We start from the raw sequence: 17,631 nt of genomic DNA on the forward strand, positions 1-17,631 counted from the left end.
CCCTGTGCCTCACCACCCTCACAGTGAAGACCTTCTGCCTTGTGTCTAACCTGAACTTCACCTGTTTCAGTTTTAACCCATCACCCCTTGTCCTGTCACTACAGTCCCTGATGAAGAGTCCCTCTCCAGCATCCTTGTAGCCCCCTTCAGACACTGGAGGCTGCTCTGAGGTCTCCACGCAGCTTCTCTTCTCCAGGCTGAACAGCCCCAGTGTTCTCAGCCTGTCTGCATACGGGAGCTGCTCCAGCCCTTGATCATTGTCATGGCCTCCTCTGGACTTGCTCCAGCAGCTCCACGTCCTTCGTATGTTGAGGCCACCAGAACTGCACGCAGTAATCAATTTACAAAGTCGTCTTGCTAGTTTGATTATCATCTCGTATCTGCAGGTGGATGAGTTAAGATGCTATGGGTACGTGATTTCCTGAGGCATGGAAGGAGAATGGATGTCTGAGCCAGTCTCTGGCTCTTCCTTGGTACTTGGAGAAAACATCTCTGTCTGGAGTTCCTTTCTTGCAATTTTGGGAGTTAACTGCTATTCATTAAACTCTCCTGACAAATTAGCTTCTGAGTCATAGCAGAAAAGACTTCAAGACTTTGGGTGCTGTTAGAGACATGTTGGCTTATCAGTAGGAATAAAATTGTTACTGCAAAATGCCTGTGTTGCAAATACCGGGAGTTACAGGAAGAGCACACATACTGTTCTGGAGAAAAGCATACATATGTATTAAGGCAACAAGGTTCCCTGTGGTTTTCCATTCCTGGAGAACGGAAGCTGTACTCAACCAGCCCAGCTGCCGATGACTTTAATAAAAATGGACTGACACACTACCAGGAAAGGGAATTTTGCTGATATGTGGGATTTCTTTGCTTTTCAGGGCATCAGGAGGTCCCTCTGGACGAAGTGGACATCGAATGGTTGCTTGCAAAAGACAGCTGATCATCTTTGGAGGTTTCCATGAGAGCGCAAGGTGGGTTACTGCAGGATGGCTGGTGGTATTGAATCCTCTCTAAAAAAAGACAACAGAATTTCTCCAGTAACAGAAAGCTGGACTTTAATGGAGGGATTATCCTCAGCAAAACTGTTACTGAACTAGACTTTTATTTTAGAAATTCAAGTGATCTTGATTTAAAGTCTTCAAGTGTTTGAGAAATCATTGTACCACTTAGCTAATCACTCAAGTAGCTGCTTATCCTTGTAGCTATAGCTCAATAGATCACTTTTGGCCTCTGCTTCTTGTCAAAGAGCCTTGTCTTCCTCAAAACATCTTCAGTAGCTCTCGCATACTACGTGAGGTCACAGCTACACTGTCATGGGGACTGTGAAGAGAGCTGAGCTATGTAGTGTCTCGGATACAGTAAGCAGCATAAGCGCAGTCCCTGGGAGCACAGTGCAAGTTGAAAAGCCCACCCTAGACTTGGCTGTGTCCTTGGGAGTTTAACCTGTGCAGAGCATTTTCCACTAGCAGTATGTGAGCTGGTTAGTAGGAAGGGAACAGGGCATATGTATAATTTTCCCACCCCCAGCAACAGACATGGCTCTAATCTGTTTTGATCTTTTGTTTTCTGGTTTAAGTTACCTTGGACTGTGCTAACTGAAAAGAGTTGATGAAACCTCTGTTGTAGTAAGGAACGATGTAGGCAAAAAAGAACCCAGAGAGGTCTTGTTTAAAGGACCTTTGTCAAATGCAAATTGTTGCACTGAAATAGTAACCTGTAGGTTGCTACGGAAGGAGAAAAGCCATAAATGAAAGAAGTTTAATAAGGTGTTGCACCTCTTCAGAGGTTCCTGGTGCTATTTCAGTGATACTTTATCCTGTCCTAAATGGGTGACCATTACAAAAACCTGTGATATGCCAATTTGCTCTCTTTAGAGATTACATCTATTACAATGATGTGTATGCCTTCAACCTGGACTCCTTCACCTGGAGCAAGCTGGCTCCGTCTGGGATCGGGCCTGCTCCAAGATCTGGGTGTCAGATGGCTACCAACCCTGAGGGCAGCATAATCATCTATGGAGGCTACTCCAAACAGGTAGAGAGATTTTGTGGTAAGGTGGTGCAGTATTTCCTGGATTCTAAACTGAAGAGCTGATGGAAAAACTAAGCAATATACAGTTGCACGCTTGGGTTGTTTGTACACAGGATGGTTCAGGCTGCCGAGAACCAGTTCTGCCACAAAAAGAGGCATCTTGTCTCCTAATTGTGCCTTCTTTCATGCAATTGTGTGCTGATTGAGGAGCTTATCTTCATTAAAATGAATTCAGCACTTTCCCTGCTAATCTAATCCAATATAAGGAGCTGATATCATAGAGGTAGGAATAAGCAATTGGGAGAAATGATGTTTTTTGTCAATGGTGGTGGTTACTGACAACTTAAAGCATTCTCAGGTAGAACTCGTCTGTATTCCAGCACTTGCAGGTTATAAGCAGCAGTTGCCAGGAGACGTGTATTTTGTTACATCAGTTAAAGGGTTAAGGGAGCAGCACTAGTTTGCAAACTCAGTAAGCCAAAGAAGACTTTTGATGAGCACCAGGCTTCCTTTGCTCTGCTTCTTGCTTTGTTAATCATGGTAATTTATACTGGATAGCCCTTTAGACTGTACATCTTCATTGTCCAAGTATCTCTGTCTCCATGCTGGGTGGGAGGAAGTAAATATTTCATTGAGCAAAAGGCTTCTGCAAAAGCTTTAATGTTGCAAATGCAGACAGAAGACCCAGATCCCGCTGCTACTGTCTCAGTGGAAAGGCATCGCTTCCAGCAGCGCGTTGCTGGGGGAGGAGGACATGTTGTTCTTCTGATGTGAATAAATGAACAAAGAAAAGCAGGGAAAGGGAGGAGAAGGTAGTCTGTCTATATATTTAGAAGCATTTGTGCCTCCTCATGGCCTGCGCTTGGGGCTCCATCTCGTCAGATGTGCATTTCATTAAATAGCAGTAACAATACAGAGGCGTTTTCTACCCAAAAGGGCTTTGTCCTCTTCCTTTCCCTGTCCTGTTTCTCACTCTTGAGAGTGGGAAGGAAGCATGAGCCTGCCTGCTTTACTAGATGTGGATTTCTGATGGCTACTGAAAGCAGCTGGGTTTCAAGTACACACTGAGCCCCATGGAAATATAAAAGTAGATGCATGTTTGCAGTTGGTTCTATTCCACTTAACAAGGGTGAGCTCTGTTGCACTGCTCTGGGTTGTTGTTTCAAGCTAATAAAAAGGAAGTGGAAGGTATGGGGGAAGGCAGAGCTGCCCTCAGCTTTCATGCAGGGCACTGAGCAAGGATAAGAGCTGGGTGCAGATTCTCTCCAGCTTGGAGAACAGCTTTGAGATTGAAACAGCCACTCATGTTGCAAATTTGCTTCCTTTGTAATATAGAGAGCTAAGTCTGCTTCCCTCTGATGAGCCATTCTGAACAGAGGCTTTGCTTGTGTGTTCTGTAGCACAAGTGAACTGTCAGGCAGGAATGGCGCAACTGAGCTACAAACTGACCAAACCAGTGGACAGAATCTTCTCTGAAGTTTTCTTGACATGCAAAGGCAACAAACATTTAGCATGCTTCTCCAAATTTAATTCAGCAAGATTTAGCTCTTCCGGAAAGCACAACTTCATTGATGTGTGGCTGTTTAATTCTCATTGTATCTTTGCTTATAGCCTATTGTGGAGCTAAGTCTCTCTGGGTTTACTTTGAAGTGAAGAAGGTGTGTTTGGCTTGTGTACTCCCATAGAGTCATTGACTGGGATATTCTTGAAAAAATAAGAGATAGACAGTGGAGGAGACAGTACCTAATTGGAGCTGGGCAGGCACAGAGGTAGAGCTATTTCTTGTCTCCAATTAGGGAGGCAGATGCTACTCTCAGGAGTGCTGTGAAGACATTTTTGTTGTATGAAGACTGGGTTTTTTGCATATGAAACCAGGCAAGTGTCCAAGCAAAGTGCCATTCACCAAGTCATATAAAGACTTATTTCTCCTTAAGAGGCAAAACTAAGCTGCACGTGGGCTGTGAAAAATGGTGCAGATTTGTGTGGAGGCCTCCTGAGGCCAGGGCTCCTACCAAGCCTGTATATAGTGTGAATTGGTTTGGAGGGGAGTGGAAATCCTAATAGCTCCTCTGTTTTAGTATGGGCATGATATGGCTGTCACATTGCTGGACGAGAGTTGTGATGTGGCAAGGCTGCTTTCATGCAGTGGGCAGTTCTGATGCATTATGTACTGTGGTTCCCTTAGCCCTTGTAAGTCTGCTTTCAAGTATTGTACCAAAATAGGTGTGGTATAACGCACATTACCTAGGGCAAAAAAAGATGTAACCCCGGGAGATTCATGGTTACGGGTGGAAATGTAGGTATCTTTGTACCCAGCTGGCTGCTGAGGCTCTGTAAAGACTGAGCAACACCATCAGCTTGCTGCCAGGGGTCTTCTCCTGATCAGGTGATCAGTCTCCCCATCTTCAGTCTGGTCAGCAGGCATCATGGGCTGACAAGGCAGAAACAGAGATTTGGTCCCTGCTTTGACTTTCTGGACTTGAATGCAGAACTGAGCATGCAGGATCTGTTTTCAGTGATGTCTGTCAGTCCAGGCCATGTGGCTGAATTCCCTTCATGTGGCCTGAATAAGAAAGTCTCTCTCATGGCTGCAGAAATACAGGCAAAACAAGTCAAGTGATTTGTCTAAGGCACTCCAATACTCATGTACAGAGCCAGGACAAAAACCTTAGTACCCAGACATGCCTTTGACTGTGCCAGCCACTAGATTTTGCTGACCAACTGGTGAACAGCCAGGATGCCAATGGTGAAAAAGGAGCTTTACAACCCTGAGTGTGACTAACTTGAGATGTTGATGCACAAGTTGACGAGAGCATGCCTGATACTGTGAAATGCATGATTCTTAGCACAATAGTGTCCCCGTGTTCATCTGTTTCGTCTTCAACCTAGAAATGATAAAGGCAACTTCTGCGATCCCTTACAGAATCATAGAATGGTTTGGGTTAGAAGGGACCTTTACAGGTCATCTAGTTCCAACCCCTGCCATGGGCATGGACACCTTCCACTAGACCAGGAAGGGAATATTGTGGGTATTCTCAGCTCTGCCTAAAATGTACCTCACAACCCTACAAGGAGCTCAGACTTGGTGTCCTGCTGATCTTAAAGATGTCCTTACCTATTTCTCAAGCTGGGGATGGGGCTTGCAGCAGCACACTGCATTTTTGGCTGTATAAAGCAATGAGGCCTCTCTATTGCTAGGCAACGTGAGCACACTGTGCCTGACTGGCACGGTGGACGCAGCCGGGAAGTGTTGGAGGCTAACGCTGCTCTACCTTGCAGGTGCAAGCAGCCTACAAGCCACGGGGAGGGCTGGCGTTACATGTGTGGAAGGCTTTTGGATGCCAAAGACGACTAGCATGTGGGTGTTTCTTTTGGTTTTGGGGTGGGTTTTTTTTAGTGGCAAGCTTTGCAAAGCTGAATTGGATTCTGCTGGGAGATTGCTTGTGGCAGGGCTGAAGTGTTTTCTTGAATTGCAAATTCTGGTGGGACTGGTTCCTGCTGTAGTTCTGCCTGCTAAGGGCTTCTGCTAATTGGATGTATTTTGCTGCTGTTGATCTCTCTTACCAGACATGTTTAGCATGTTATACATGGGGAACCCTGATTCCCCTTTGTCTCAAGAACAGTTTTCTGTGCCTCAGTTTCCTTGCTCTTTGAAGAGGGATAAACAGGCATCTTGCTGTCCGTCAGTGGAGCTAGGGTTTTTTTAGCTAATGCCTGTAAACCTCTTGTAACTTACTAATGTACCTGTGTGTGTGCAAACAATAAGCTGTGGATATCCAAGCCAGTTTTGTGCTTGAAAGCAAATGCCTGGAACTTCAAGGCAAGGACATCAGTGGGGGAGAAACAGGAGCCTCTTGTGACTGACAGAGCAGTTTGCTCAGGGCAAGAGTGTGTCCTGGGTACAAGGGGATTGATATCTCCTGTACCAGTGTACTGCTTGCTGGTGAAGTGTCTGTTTTTGAGCCAGTGTGAGTTGGGGAAAACAGGCATCTCTTTGACAACAAATAACTAACTCCCACTCCACCTCATTGGGGTTTTCTCAGCCTGAGAAGCTTTGTCATGTTGCATATGCAGTGTGTTTACTACAGGGAGCTCTGTGGTTTTCAAGAGAAAACTAATGCAGTTATTCTACTCAGCTTGTACGATAGTGAAGCCAGCTGCTCTCTCAGTATTTGTGATGTCCCCTTCTTTAGTGCACATCTTGCTGTGCTCCTGCACACTTCAGCCTGTGTGTCCCCACACGTATGAATGTGTGCTCTGTCTAGAATTGAAGGACAAAGCTCAGCCTAGCTGGGACTAGGGTGGAAATAACCATTTCTGTTATCATTAGCAGTCAGGCACTTTGCAGTCACTGGGGTGCTCTTCAGTGCTGTAAGGTGTGGACCCCCTGCCCATGTCTCCCTCCCTCCCTCCCTGTCCTCTGCCCATTGTCCGTGAGAGCTCAGGTGAGTCTTGGAAGGGTGTTTAAGGTGAGAGACAAACTGCAAAGGTGGCTGTATCTCAGCTGTCCACAGCCTGGAGCTTATTGGTGGCTTCTGCTTCTCTAGACCTGTGTGACAGAGACAGCAAAGTGTGACATTTGCAGAGCATGGCACTTGCTCAGCATGGTGACTCACAGCCCTTTGAACTTGAGAGCCTCTGCTGTAAATGCCACAATACATGGCACTATCAGGCCATGAATTGGTGTACTCAATACTTACAGCACCTTTCCTAGAAGGTGTTTCTTTCCCTTTCTACCCTGGCAGCTCTCAATTAAGGGTCTGTTCAAAGTGGGCAACTCTGAACCTCTCCAGCCATGTCTCCACACCACAGCTCTTCTAGCTATGCCTCAGAACCACACACCTATGCAAAAACTTGTCTTACTTGCTTTCCGTGTGCTGGAGAACTGGCAGTAGCTGAAGAAGTTATCACTGTGTAACCTCTTACCCAGGTAGTAGGACTGTCATTGACACCTGTTCCTACAGGCTTCCCATCCCTGTGTGCCTGACTTGTGTTGCTCAACGGCTGTAGGTGCAAAAGTGCAGTTGTTGGCTTCATAGAAGTGGTTGCACAGAAGATCTCTCTAGTGTAGACATCTTGAAGAGTGGGTGTCTTTCCAGTTCGCTAATGGGCATGCTTAGATGCACGTGGAGAGCAAGAAGACACATGAGCCATAGCCCCAAACTAACATGTTTCCCAGGACAGTTCTCCATGCACACCCTGATCCTTAACTGAACCTTCCGTTTTGCTGCACTGCGAGCAGAATGCTGTTTCCTCCAGCACTTCATTATCAGCCTTTCCTGGGGCTTCTCAGCATCATCCAAGTGATAGTGTTGTTCTGCAATGCCTCAAACACACTTTCCTCTCTTTTGCCTTTCTAAGAATTGAAGACCATTCCTACCAATTGGATACTGGGCCCTGCAGTAAGAACATAGCATACTCTGCAGTGACAAAACCTGTCAAATGCAAGGCAAAAGGTTGGGTACAGATATGCAGCAAGAACAGGATAGCACCATGCAGTTGTGCTGTCAGGTGCATACAAGCCTTGCTCATCTCCCTGAGAACTGGATCCAACCCTCTTAGCTTCTGCTGGGGTCTACTGCCTGGAAGCAGTTACACAGCATAGCAATGCCATCACCCCCAGGACGAAGGGAATTACAAGGAAGTAGGAGCTGTGCGTGAAGGATGGGTGGATAATGACATTATTAAAAGACCTCCTACAGTGGTGTTGCATAGTGCTGCTTTCAAATAGTGCATGTTGCTATGAGCTCTAGAGTACAGGGGCTTACAGTGAAAGGAGCAAGGGAAAATCACATTTAAAATGATGCATTTAGCTGCCTTAGCGGAGGCTTGGTTCTGCTCTTGCTGTTGCCCTTAGGAGGAGTGGACGTGGGGCTTCTGTTTAGGAGAAAAGACTGTTGCTCAAGGCTGTGGAGGGCCCTGAATGCTAAAACTGACAGCTGCAGTCAGGCTGTGGTGCAGGGAGCGAGCTGTCACCTCTGCTGCTCCTGTAGTGGGATGGAGATGAGCGGGTGGCAGGGACTGAGAGTCTGTGTGCTAGTCACAGCTCTGTACTTAAACTCGGGACTTCCAAATGATAGAGCACAGATGCTTTGAGCTTCTGCTCAACATTCAAGGGTGGAAATCCCAGAGGGTCTTGTAAATCTCATGGAAAGTTGTGTGCCACTTGGGTGTGCTTGTAGAGCATCAGAGTCACAGGTATTAAATTAGACCATTGAGAGGGCCTGATGCTATCTGTGGCAGAGTAAAAGGCAGGACCTTGGGTCTCCTGTTCCCTTCCCGGTTGTCACAGGCAGAAGTTGGTTGTGGCTCATCACAGGAAGTAGCCCTAGTTTGAATGCTATGAGCTGCCTGATTCTCCATGGCTACAGCGTGACTACAGAGACTACAGCATCGCTTCTCCTTGCCCAGTCACAGTGTTTGCATTTTCGGCATGGGAATGTACAGTTTTACTCTGTGATTAGGTTTCTTTTTGGGGGTGGGAGGAGGTCAGATTGGCACATACTTCCATTCTGACATGGATCACTTCCTAGGCTTTGAAAAATTGGGCCTCCTATGTTTTGGGCCACTGAAATTGTTTTGCTGAGCATCCCTGTCTTTCCCTTCTCTGCAGAGAATTAAGAAAGATGTTGACAAAGGCACCCTGCATACAGATATGTTCCTGCTGAAGGTTGAAGGTGCAGGCAAGGAGGAAGGTAAGCTACTGCTGCAGCTAGGAGGGCTATGCTGGGAGTGATGCTGCAGGACTGTAAATGCAAATCCTCTCTTTTCGTTTGAATAACAGGCCAAAAAACCCCAAGCCTAGAACAAAATTTCCCTTTTGAAAAGCACTATGCCTCAGTGTTTGCTTTGGGGCTAAAGACAGCAGATGAGTTGGTTTAAATATTTCTTCTTACTCCCAGGAGTAGTGAAGAGCATTTGTGTACCTTAAAAGAAAAGGGGGCTAGGGTGAAGGAAACAGTAATTACAGGGGGATATTGGAAAAATTGTGTTCTCCTTTTTCATTTTTGTGTGCTGAAGAATGAGGATGGGCAGAATTCCTCACTGCTGTGCTTTGCAAGGGGAAATGGGAAGTAGGCTTTGCTGAACAAAGCTCTCAGTTAGCCGAAGGCTGTAAGGATTCATGGTTCTCAGCTCCAGGTGACTTGACTTCAGAGCTGATGTAAATGATAGCTCTGACACAGTGAAACCCTGGGGGAATTGGAACTGGTTGAGAAACTGGCAGAGCTCTGGAGGAAGGTTGGGGTATACTTTTCGTCAGAGAATCACTTCTACCTCACAGCATCATCTATGTTGACACCTCCCAGTTGGTCCTGGAATAGTCTGAGATGGAGTGGAGGGTCTCCAGTCTCCTTGCATAACTATGTGACAAGCTCTGGCCTGCACAGGCAGCTTCAGGAAAAACTACAAGGAAAGATATTTTAGGGATTTTTTTTGGTTTGTATGTGGGAGGGAATTAAAGCAACATTTTGAAAATTCCTGTTCTCTGGGACATTTTGATCACTGCTCTTCTGTTTCACAACAGAAAATCTTTGGAATTTTGGAATTCTCAGGTGGTGGGTTGTCCCTGGCTGGACACCAGGGGCCCACCAAAGCTGCTCTACCACTTCTCGCCTCAGTTGGACAGGAGAGAGAAAATATAACCTGACGTGGATCAGGATAAGGACAGGAAGAGAGCAGTCACTGGTTACCATCAGGGGCAAAACAGACTTGTCTTAGGAAAACTAGCTTAATTTATTACCAATCAAATCAAAGAAGGATAATGAGAAGTAACAACTAAATCTTACAAACACCATCCCTTCACCCCTCCTTTCTTCTGGCCTCAACCTCTACTCCCTATTTCTCTACCTCCTCCCCCTCAGTGGCTTGTGGGGGTTGTGGTCAGTTCATCACACGTCTGTGCCGCCTCTTCCTCTGCAGGTGGAGGGCTCCTCACACTCTTCCCCTGCTCCAATGTGAGTCACTCCCACAGGCTGCAGTTCTTTATGAACTGCTCCAGCGTACGTTCTTTCCTCAGGGTGCAGTCCTTCAGGAACAGGCTGCTCCACCGTGGGTCCCTTAGGGGGTCACAAGTCCTGCCAGCAAACCCGCTCCAATGTGGGGTCCTGCACAGGGTGCAGGTGGATATCTGCTCCAACGTGGACCTCCATGGGACTAGGATAGTCTGCATCACAGGCTGCAGGGGAATCTCTGCTCTAGTGTCTGGAACACCTCCTCCTTCCTTCCTCACTGACCTTGGTGTCTGCAGAGCTGTTTCTCTCACACAATCTCCTCTCTCTGGCTGCAGTTGCGCAGTTTGGTTTGGGTTTTTTTTCCCTCCTACTATGTTATCCCAGAGGTGCTACCACTGTCAGTGATGGGCTCAGCTGTGGCCAGTGGCAGGTCTATCTTGAAGCCGACTGCACGGGCTCTGTCGGACACAGTTTCTAGCAGCTTCTCCCAGAAGCCATCCCTGTAGCCTCCCTGCCACTGAAACCTTGTCATGCAGACCCAGTATATCTCCACACTGGAAAGTCTGGTTAACAAACTCTTTTCAGTAGTGGTGTCTTACTTAGAGACTCTTTAAGAGAGAAGGTTAGGTTGTGATCTCATCAGATTACCTAGAGCAGGGAGATTACCAGGAGTGGGTTTTGGTTAGTTGGTGGTTTTATCTGTGAATGTCCCCTGAAATAGGAATGTCATCATTTTCCTTAGGAGTCTATTTTGTCCTTGGTTCAGGGAATGGGACAATCTTCTTTGAGCTGAATTTCTAAAATATTGGAATTGTGATTGATTTCTTTAAACCTGACTGTCTTAAAGCAGGATTTGGGAAGGGGGGTTGGTTCACATATATTGTCTGGATTCCAGACCCTGCTTGCGTTATGTGCTATTTATAGTTTATCTTGTTGAAATTGTGGTTCCTTCTGAAACACACTGCCTAGCCAGTGCATGTGCTTCTCCCAGCCTGCATTTTAGGGATTTGCTCTAAATCCAGAGTAGAAAGGATTGGAGCAAAAGCAAAGAGTTTAGAGCACAAGCCTTCTCCTGCTCTTGCGCTCTTTTTTGAAGTGTGGTTGGGTCTCCTTACAGAGAACTGTACTTATTCGGGGAGTTAGGGCAGTGATGCAAATTGGCAGGTAAAATACTGTAGCAGAAGGGTGCTGTAGAAAGAATGGATGTGGAGTGGGATTCCTGTGTTAACCGAGGCACATTTCCTTAGTACTTGAAGGCTATATATATACATGTAATCAATCCTTGTTTGAACTCCACCCTTCTTATAAAGACGTATACATCTTTCAAGAGGCTCCTTGCCCCAGAAAGTACACCCTGAAGACAGCCCTTTGCAGTTGCTTTTACTGAAGACACAATAGTTTTCTAAGGGTATAATGGATGTGCGATTAGCTGCATAAGTGAAGTGGAAATGCAAGTGGTTCTGATTAACACTGTACTGTGCAATTCTGAGAAATCCAGAATGGGTCATTGACTTACTTGCTGGAGTACTGAAGGGCCTTGGAGATATGAAAGCAATTGGAATTCTCCTTTGCCAATGCTTTTATTTGCTTTTATCCGTTACCAGACAAGTGGGCATGGAGTCGGCTCAACCCTTCCGGAGTGAAACCTGCTCCCAGATCTGGCTTCTCAGTGGCAATTGGTCCCAATAACCGCTCCCTTCTGTTTGGAGGTGTGCATGATGAAGAAGAGGAAGAGAGCATTGAAGGGGACTTCTTCAATGATATTTATTTCTATGACCTCGGGAAAAACCGCTGGTTTCCTGGACAGCTGAAGGTTTGATTTTAAAAATTAACACAGATATATTCAGTTCATTCTCCTTGATCATGATACATGCCCTTTGGGCCTTTTTTGGCCTGAAACAGCTTTCTTGCCATGTGGAGCAAGCCTCTATTTCTAATAACTTGGGGTGCTCCAGAAGCTGAGCCACCAGGTGTGGCTGCTGCATTGATCTGTGACCCACTGATTTTGAAGAGGAGGTGAGACTGTAGAAATGAAGCTGGTGATGCACTACTCTAGCAGATTTTTGGTACCAGATAAACTGAATTCTCTAACTTCATGCTGCCCCTCTCCTTTCCTGCCACATAGCTCCTTGTGCTCTCTGTGCTCTGCTTCCACAGTGGGATGCAGATCGGCACCCTTCTGTGGAGAGAGGAAGCCTGTGAGCCCTGATGGTTGGACACAAAGCGAGAGTGATTCAGGAGCAATCTCCCTCCTCAGGAGTCAGTCCGCATGTGTCTCGTTGTTGTGCAATGCAAAATGAAACAAAACAGCATGAAAACATAGTTAAGGGGTTTTACCGGAGGCCGGCTCTAGGTCGGATGTATAAGTCTGACATCAAATAGTTCAGTAAAAGCTGCTGTGAAAAGATCTTGTGTTGCATTGGGATCAAAAGACCTCCTTCTTTTCCCCACTGTTGATGAGTTACTAAAGAGATGAAATATTAACCTTGGCTCATAAAAACTTCAGAAATGTGGCCCTCTGATCTTTGATTTTGTTTGGACCATTCTCAAGGTTAAATGAGGTGCAAGTGAAGAAGTTCCTTTTTCACCACAGTTTCTGGCTTTATTCTCAAACAGAAGTCAATCACATAATAACAGGCAAACATGCACTCAGATGTTTGCTTCTGCCTTCCCTGCTGTTTTCCAGCTCTTTCATACAGTTCTTCGAAGACCTGGAGTGCTTCCTGATAATGCACTGTAATTTAGCACCCAGCAATTGTTGTGATTTCACAAAATGTGGCTTACTTTCTCTTGCTGCCATCACAGACTAGTGGACTGTGTGCATATTTGTGTGTACCTGCAAGACAGAGAGCAAAAGTGCTGTTTTCTCCCTCTTGAGCACGTGCTGCCACTAATAGAGGAAGCGACTTCATGCTGTGGGTTCTCCAGGAGATTCATTGTTCCTTGTTTTATGGCTGGTAGAAGTTTATGCTGAGTGGGAGGCTGCACCTATCACTTGAGGCTTATAGCTGTAGTGAAAAGTGATTGAATTCTCCCCCTCCTCCCTCTGAGCAGCATCCATAGTATTTATATTAACTGCTATACATGCTATTAGGTGCATACAATTCACACGCAGTCTCTTTCTGTTCCTTGTTCCTGTTAACAGGGACCAAAATCAGAGAAGAGGAAGCGAAGACGTGGCAGACAAGCTGAGGCAGAGGGTGCCGGAGATGAGGAGAGGGAGAAGCAACCTTCACAAGGCCCAGTGGAGGTAGTCAAAGAGGTGGTGGCAGAAGATGGAACTGTCATGACAATCAAGCAGGTGATCTCTGGACCTGCGGAAGAAAAGGGGAGGTCTGAATCAGAGGAGGAGGAGGAAGATGAAGCCTTGGGCCAGCAAGTGGAGCCATGCCCACGTTCAAATGCCATGCTGGCAGTGAAGCATGGGGTTCTCTACGTTTATGGGGGAATGTTTGAGGTGGGTGACCGCCAGTTCACCCTCAGTGACCTCTACAGCATCGACCTACACAAGATGGAAGAATGGAAGGTGCTAGTGGAGATGGATCCAAGTAAGTTCTGATGGTGGGATCTCTCTCTCTCTGCTTTTAGTATAACAACACTGCACTAGGAAAGAAAAAAACTAACCAACAGAACAACAACTATGGAGCTGCCTCGAAAGGTGGTGATGAGCCTTTGAGTAGTGTTTTTTCCTGGACAGGAAAAAGTTTGGAATTATGTGATATGCAGTGTCTTATGGTCACCATCACTATGGAAACCAGTCTGGTCCAGAGCTTTGCGATCACAAAAGAAGGTGACCTTGCCCTGGAAACTCACAGTCTGCGTGTGGTAATGGGCAAAAGGCATAAAGGAAGGAGTTTTGCTCATGGTCATTGAACTGTGAAGTGCTAAGGAGGAGAGCTGTCTGTTGCCAGCATTGGCACTAACCAGCTTTTCTTCCACAGCTGTTCTGTGCTGTTCACTTCTTCCTGACTATTTCATCTCTTCCTATTGCTGCCTATCAGATACAGGCACCGTACAGTGGATGGATCTGTGAGGGCAGTGAATACAGGAGGGCTCTTAAGAAGCACATCTTTCTGACCTTGCCCTGGCATCTTCTGTGATAGTTATGGGTGTAGGAGTGGGAAACAGCTTGTTATTTATTTCTTCTATTTTCTTTCTCATCAAAGAAGCACAAGAATGGCTGGAGGAGTCTGAGTCAGATGAAGAGGAGGGTGATAAGGAAGGTGCAGAGGGAGGAGAAGAGGAAGAGGAGAGCTCTGAAGAGGAGAGTGAAGATGAGAGAGGTAATGATTAAGATTAATGTTTTCTTCCTACTAATATAAAGTACAATACCTGCTGGCTCTGCTGCCAGCCTGGAGGGCTTCATTGGCATCCAGGTGAGTTTTCCAGTAAAAGCAGTTTTCATAGTACACTGCTCTTGGGTTAGAAGAGAAATTCTACTGATTACTGATAGGATTTTAGGTTATTACATTTAAACACATTAGCTGAAGTGTAGTCTTGGCTCAATTGACACGTGGAAGAGCAATGCCTTCATTCACCAGCTTTCACCTCTCTTTTTGTCTTCTTTCATTGTGTACTAGAAGAGGAGCAACACCCATCTGTTCAGCCTGATGAGAGCCATGCAGACTACTTGTCCAGGACGGAGCAGTATTGGATTAAACTAGCCCGCAGCAACATGGGTCCGGATGCCAAGGAGAAGAAGGTGGTAAAAGTGGCACATGCCATGGCAAAGACTTTCTATGAAGATTCAGTCTAGATGTTCTTGAGACTGTTCTATGAGTGAAAAAGCCTGTTGGGAGCAGTGGTTAGCCCCACAGAACTCATCCTGATGTACCAGGCAGTCAGCATGTTACAAAGCACTCTATCTTTTGCCTACTCTGGGTGCCTTAGGGCTGACCAGTCTCAGTACGCCTCCTTGGTTAATACTCTGGATGTGCTATTATTCTCCTGGAAGTTGTGGGAGGATCTTGAGGAACAGGATTGCTCTTTGAGCACTTGTTCTGCTGAGGCTGGCCTATACAATACTGTCGTATTTTTGTTCAAAATTGTTTTGAGTCTGTCAAGACAAACTGCACATCACAATGGTTCACTGGTCCCAAATTCCCTACCCTGACTGGGGCCAGAACGTGTCTCCAAGGGTTTCTACAATAAACTTATTTGGTTACATCATCTTGTTTTTCTCAGTCCTTTCCTAACTTTTCTACTTCTTTTTCTCTTGCTCTGGAAGACGAATCACTGTTCCCAATGTGAAATACACAGGTAGTGGTTGTAAGATGCACTAGCAGCCCTGAGATGTGGCTGCACTGCCTGAAGAATCCTGGGAATCCTTTCATACCTTACCTGTATGAGAGCCACTGTAACCCCTGATACACGTAACAGTTGAAGTCTCTTTTTAATTAGCTGTAGCAGGTTTTGCCTTTGCTTGTGGAATCTCCCAATTCAGTTTCTCACTTGTTTGACAAGAAAGCAGTTGTCTTACAAATTAACTCTTTATGATCAGTGAAATGTCCTACCTTGGGAGCTGATGTCATGTTGAGGATGGGAGGGAGCGAGCTGGCACTCTTAGAGGATTCTTTTTTTCATCCCTGCTTCCTGACTCAGCTCTTCTCCTCAAGGCATCATTTCCAGCAGAGCAGCACTGTGGTCCATAGGGACAACAGATGGGATCCAAGTCTGTCTGTTGCAGCAAACAAGTGATGGCTTGAGTAGGCACCAGAAGGCTGTCCTTGTGCAGGGAAATCCAGGGAGCTATGGGTATTGTTTTGGCAGAGGCATCACTGGGGAGCCAGCTCTCGAGAGAGTAGTGTTAGGTTCAGGGCTAATTGGAAGGTAACAAAGATTAAATACAGCAGGCTGCCAATTGTCAAGATAAAAACATGTTTGATAGGGAGGTACCTTCCATGCAGAATAACAAGCAAGAGGTGAAAACGTACCATTTGTTCATAACGTTGGAAAGAATCTGTAGTGTTTGCTTGGCGAAGGTTTTCAGGTGCCCTCTTGTCCTGTCACTTGCGTTAGTTTATAATACCTTGATCTTGTTGAATTCTGATGCTTTGTGTATGATGTCCATGGCTTTCTGTGCAAAAACTGGGGAATCTGTCATTGAGTTGCATTTTCAAGATTCTGATGATGATTATTGTATTTTTGTCTGAAAAATAGTGGGTTTAAAATCACAGCATCTCTGCAAAGGATTCCATTGCAAAGGATTCCATTGCAAAGGCTCATTCCAGACAGTGGAAACCACCACTTAGATGCACTTGATCATTTTTTGCCTTTTCAAACACAGATGTACACCTTGAATGATTATTTTTTTGTTGTTGTTCTCCCTGATCTGAAGCCAGGTTACAGCAGTGCCGAGGATGAAGAACAGTTTTGTACAGCTGCAGGAAAAGATTCTCCCTTCCCCTTCTCCGGAGGAGACTCTTGGATGAGGGAACTAGATGCATCAGATGAGCTGGAGTGTGTGCAACAGTAATCTGAGGTTTTCCCTTTCATCTTTTCCTCAAGGGCTCTGGAACATAGTCCTAGTTGTGTTCTGTGCCAAGCTAAGTATGACTGGAGAAGGCATAGACTAGAAGAGACATGCTTCGAATGAACGTGAGTCAGGATGGGATGCGTCACAGCAGCTCCCCATGGGAAGCACACCACTGCTGAGGGAGAGAAAGCTTTGGAGGTGTTGGCTTCTCATGGCTGTCATTGCTCTGCCATGAGGTTGGGCTGACCTGGGCATGCAGCTTGATTCAATTCCTGCTAGAGCTGGGGTTTTGGATGAGCCAGGATAAGCTGTGGTTGGTCATAGGGCTTGGTTCAGGAGGCTCTGGTGGCCATCCTTAGGTTGTATGATGAGAGGATGCTGCCACGGCAAACTGTCCCAGCCTGAAAACTGAGGCTTAGGCGTCAGCTCAGACAAAATGAGGCTTTCTTGCTCTAGCAATACCATGGGTGGGTCCAAGCAGTGCCAAACAGCCCTGAGCACCTTGTGCCTGTCAGCAAGACAGAAAGGCTAAAGACACACACGTTCTTACAAATGGGGGAGTGGGAATGGGAGCATATCAAATGATTCAGGTTCTGCTGGAAAACAGCTGCAGCATCCTTCACAACTAACCCACAGCTACAGACAAACAAGAAAAGGGCTTTGGAACATGCTCCACGCTGAAGGGGTCGGGGAGCAGTTCTACTGCTTGCAGGAGTAATTCTTCAGCTCTCCCTTCCAACAAGACCAAACGCCCAATACTAAAATGCAGCTGCTGCTGTGGTGGGGATGGCTGCTCTTGTAAAGGAGGTAAGAGGCTGGATGTTGGTGTTCTTACCACGTTAAAACAAGTCTGTAACAAAGCCTGAGCGTTGCTAGGCTCAGTGCTGTTATTTCCAAATTGGGGATAAAAAGGAAAGGGGTAAATGATAAGGATTGTGAGTAATAAGTAGCAGTGTGGTTGAGCAAATAACACCTCTGTGTGAATGGGAGTCTCTCTAAAGTTTATCTTCCATTATCATCTCCAAATGGGAATGTGCAACCCAGAATGGCAGTTCTAAGCTATCTATCCAACAAAAAGTGTTTGGCAACACTCAGCATCTCTCAACACCTACAAAGTGAGGTTTCCTTTGATGTTATGGAGCATGACCTCTGAGACACCTTGAGTGAAGGGACACA

At 46.0% G+C, this 17,631-nt stretch overlaps 1 protein-coding gene across 4 annotated transcripts in view; it reads left to right on the forward strand.

Annotated features, from left to right (window-relative positions):
• The window catches only part of LOC115600716 (kelch domain-containing protein 4-like), a 29,142-nt gene extending 13,993 nt beyond the window's left edge, over nt 1-15,149 (forward strand). For all 4 annotated transcript variants that reach the window (XM_030470001.1, XM_030470002.1, XM_030470004.1 and 1 more), the window contains 7 exons: nt 876-968; nt 1,872-2,031; nt 8,642-8,723; nt 11,585-11,793; nt 13,126-13,528; nt 14,147-14,263; nt 14,561-15,149. In XM_030470001.1, the coding sequence (XP_030325861.1) occupies nt 876-968; nt 1,872-2,031; nt 8,642-8,723; nt 11,585-11,793; nt 13,126-13,528; nt 14,147-14,263; nt 14,561-14,736 (1,240 nt within the window). In that variant the 3' untranslated portion in view covers nt 14,737-15,149. The remainder of the gene's footprint in view (nt 1-875; nt 969-1,871; nt 2,032-8,641; nt 8,724-11,584; nt 11,794-13,125; nt 13,529-14,146; nt 14,264-14,560) is intronic.
• Nucleotides 15,150-17,631: the final 2,482 nt, after the last annotated feature.

Source organism: Strigops habroptila, chromosome Z (assembly GCF_004027225.2).
Source record: "Strigops habroptila isolate Jane chromosome Z, bStrHab1.2.pri, whole genome shotgun sequence".
NCBI classification, from domain to species: Eukaryota; Metazoa; Chordata; class Aves; order Psittaciformes; family Psittacidae; genus Strigops; species Strigops habroptila.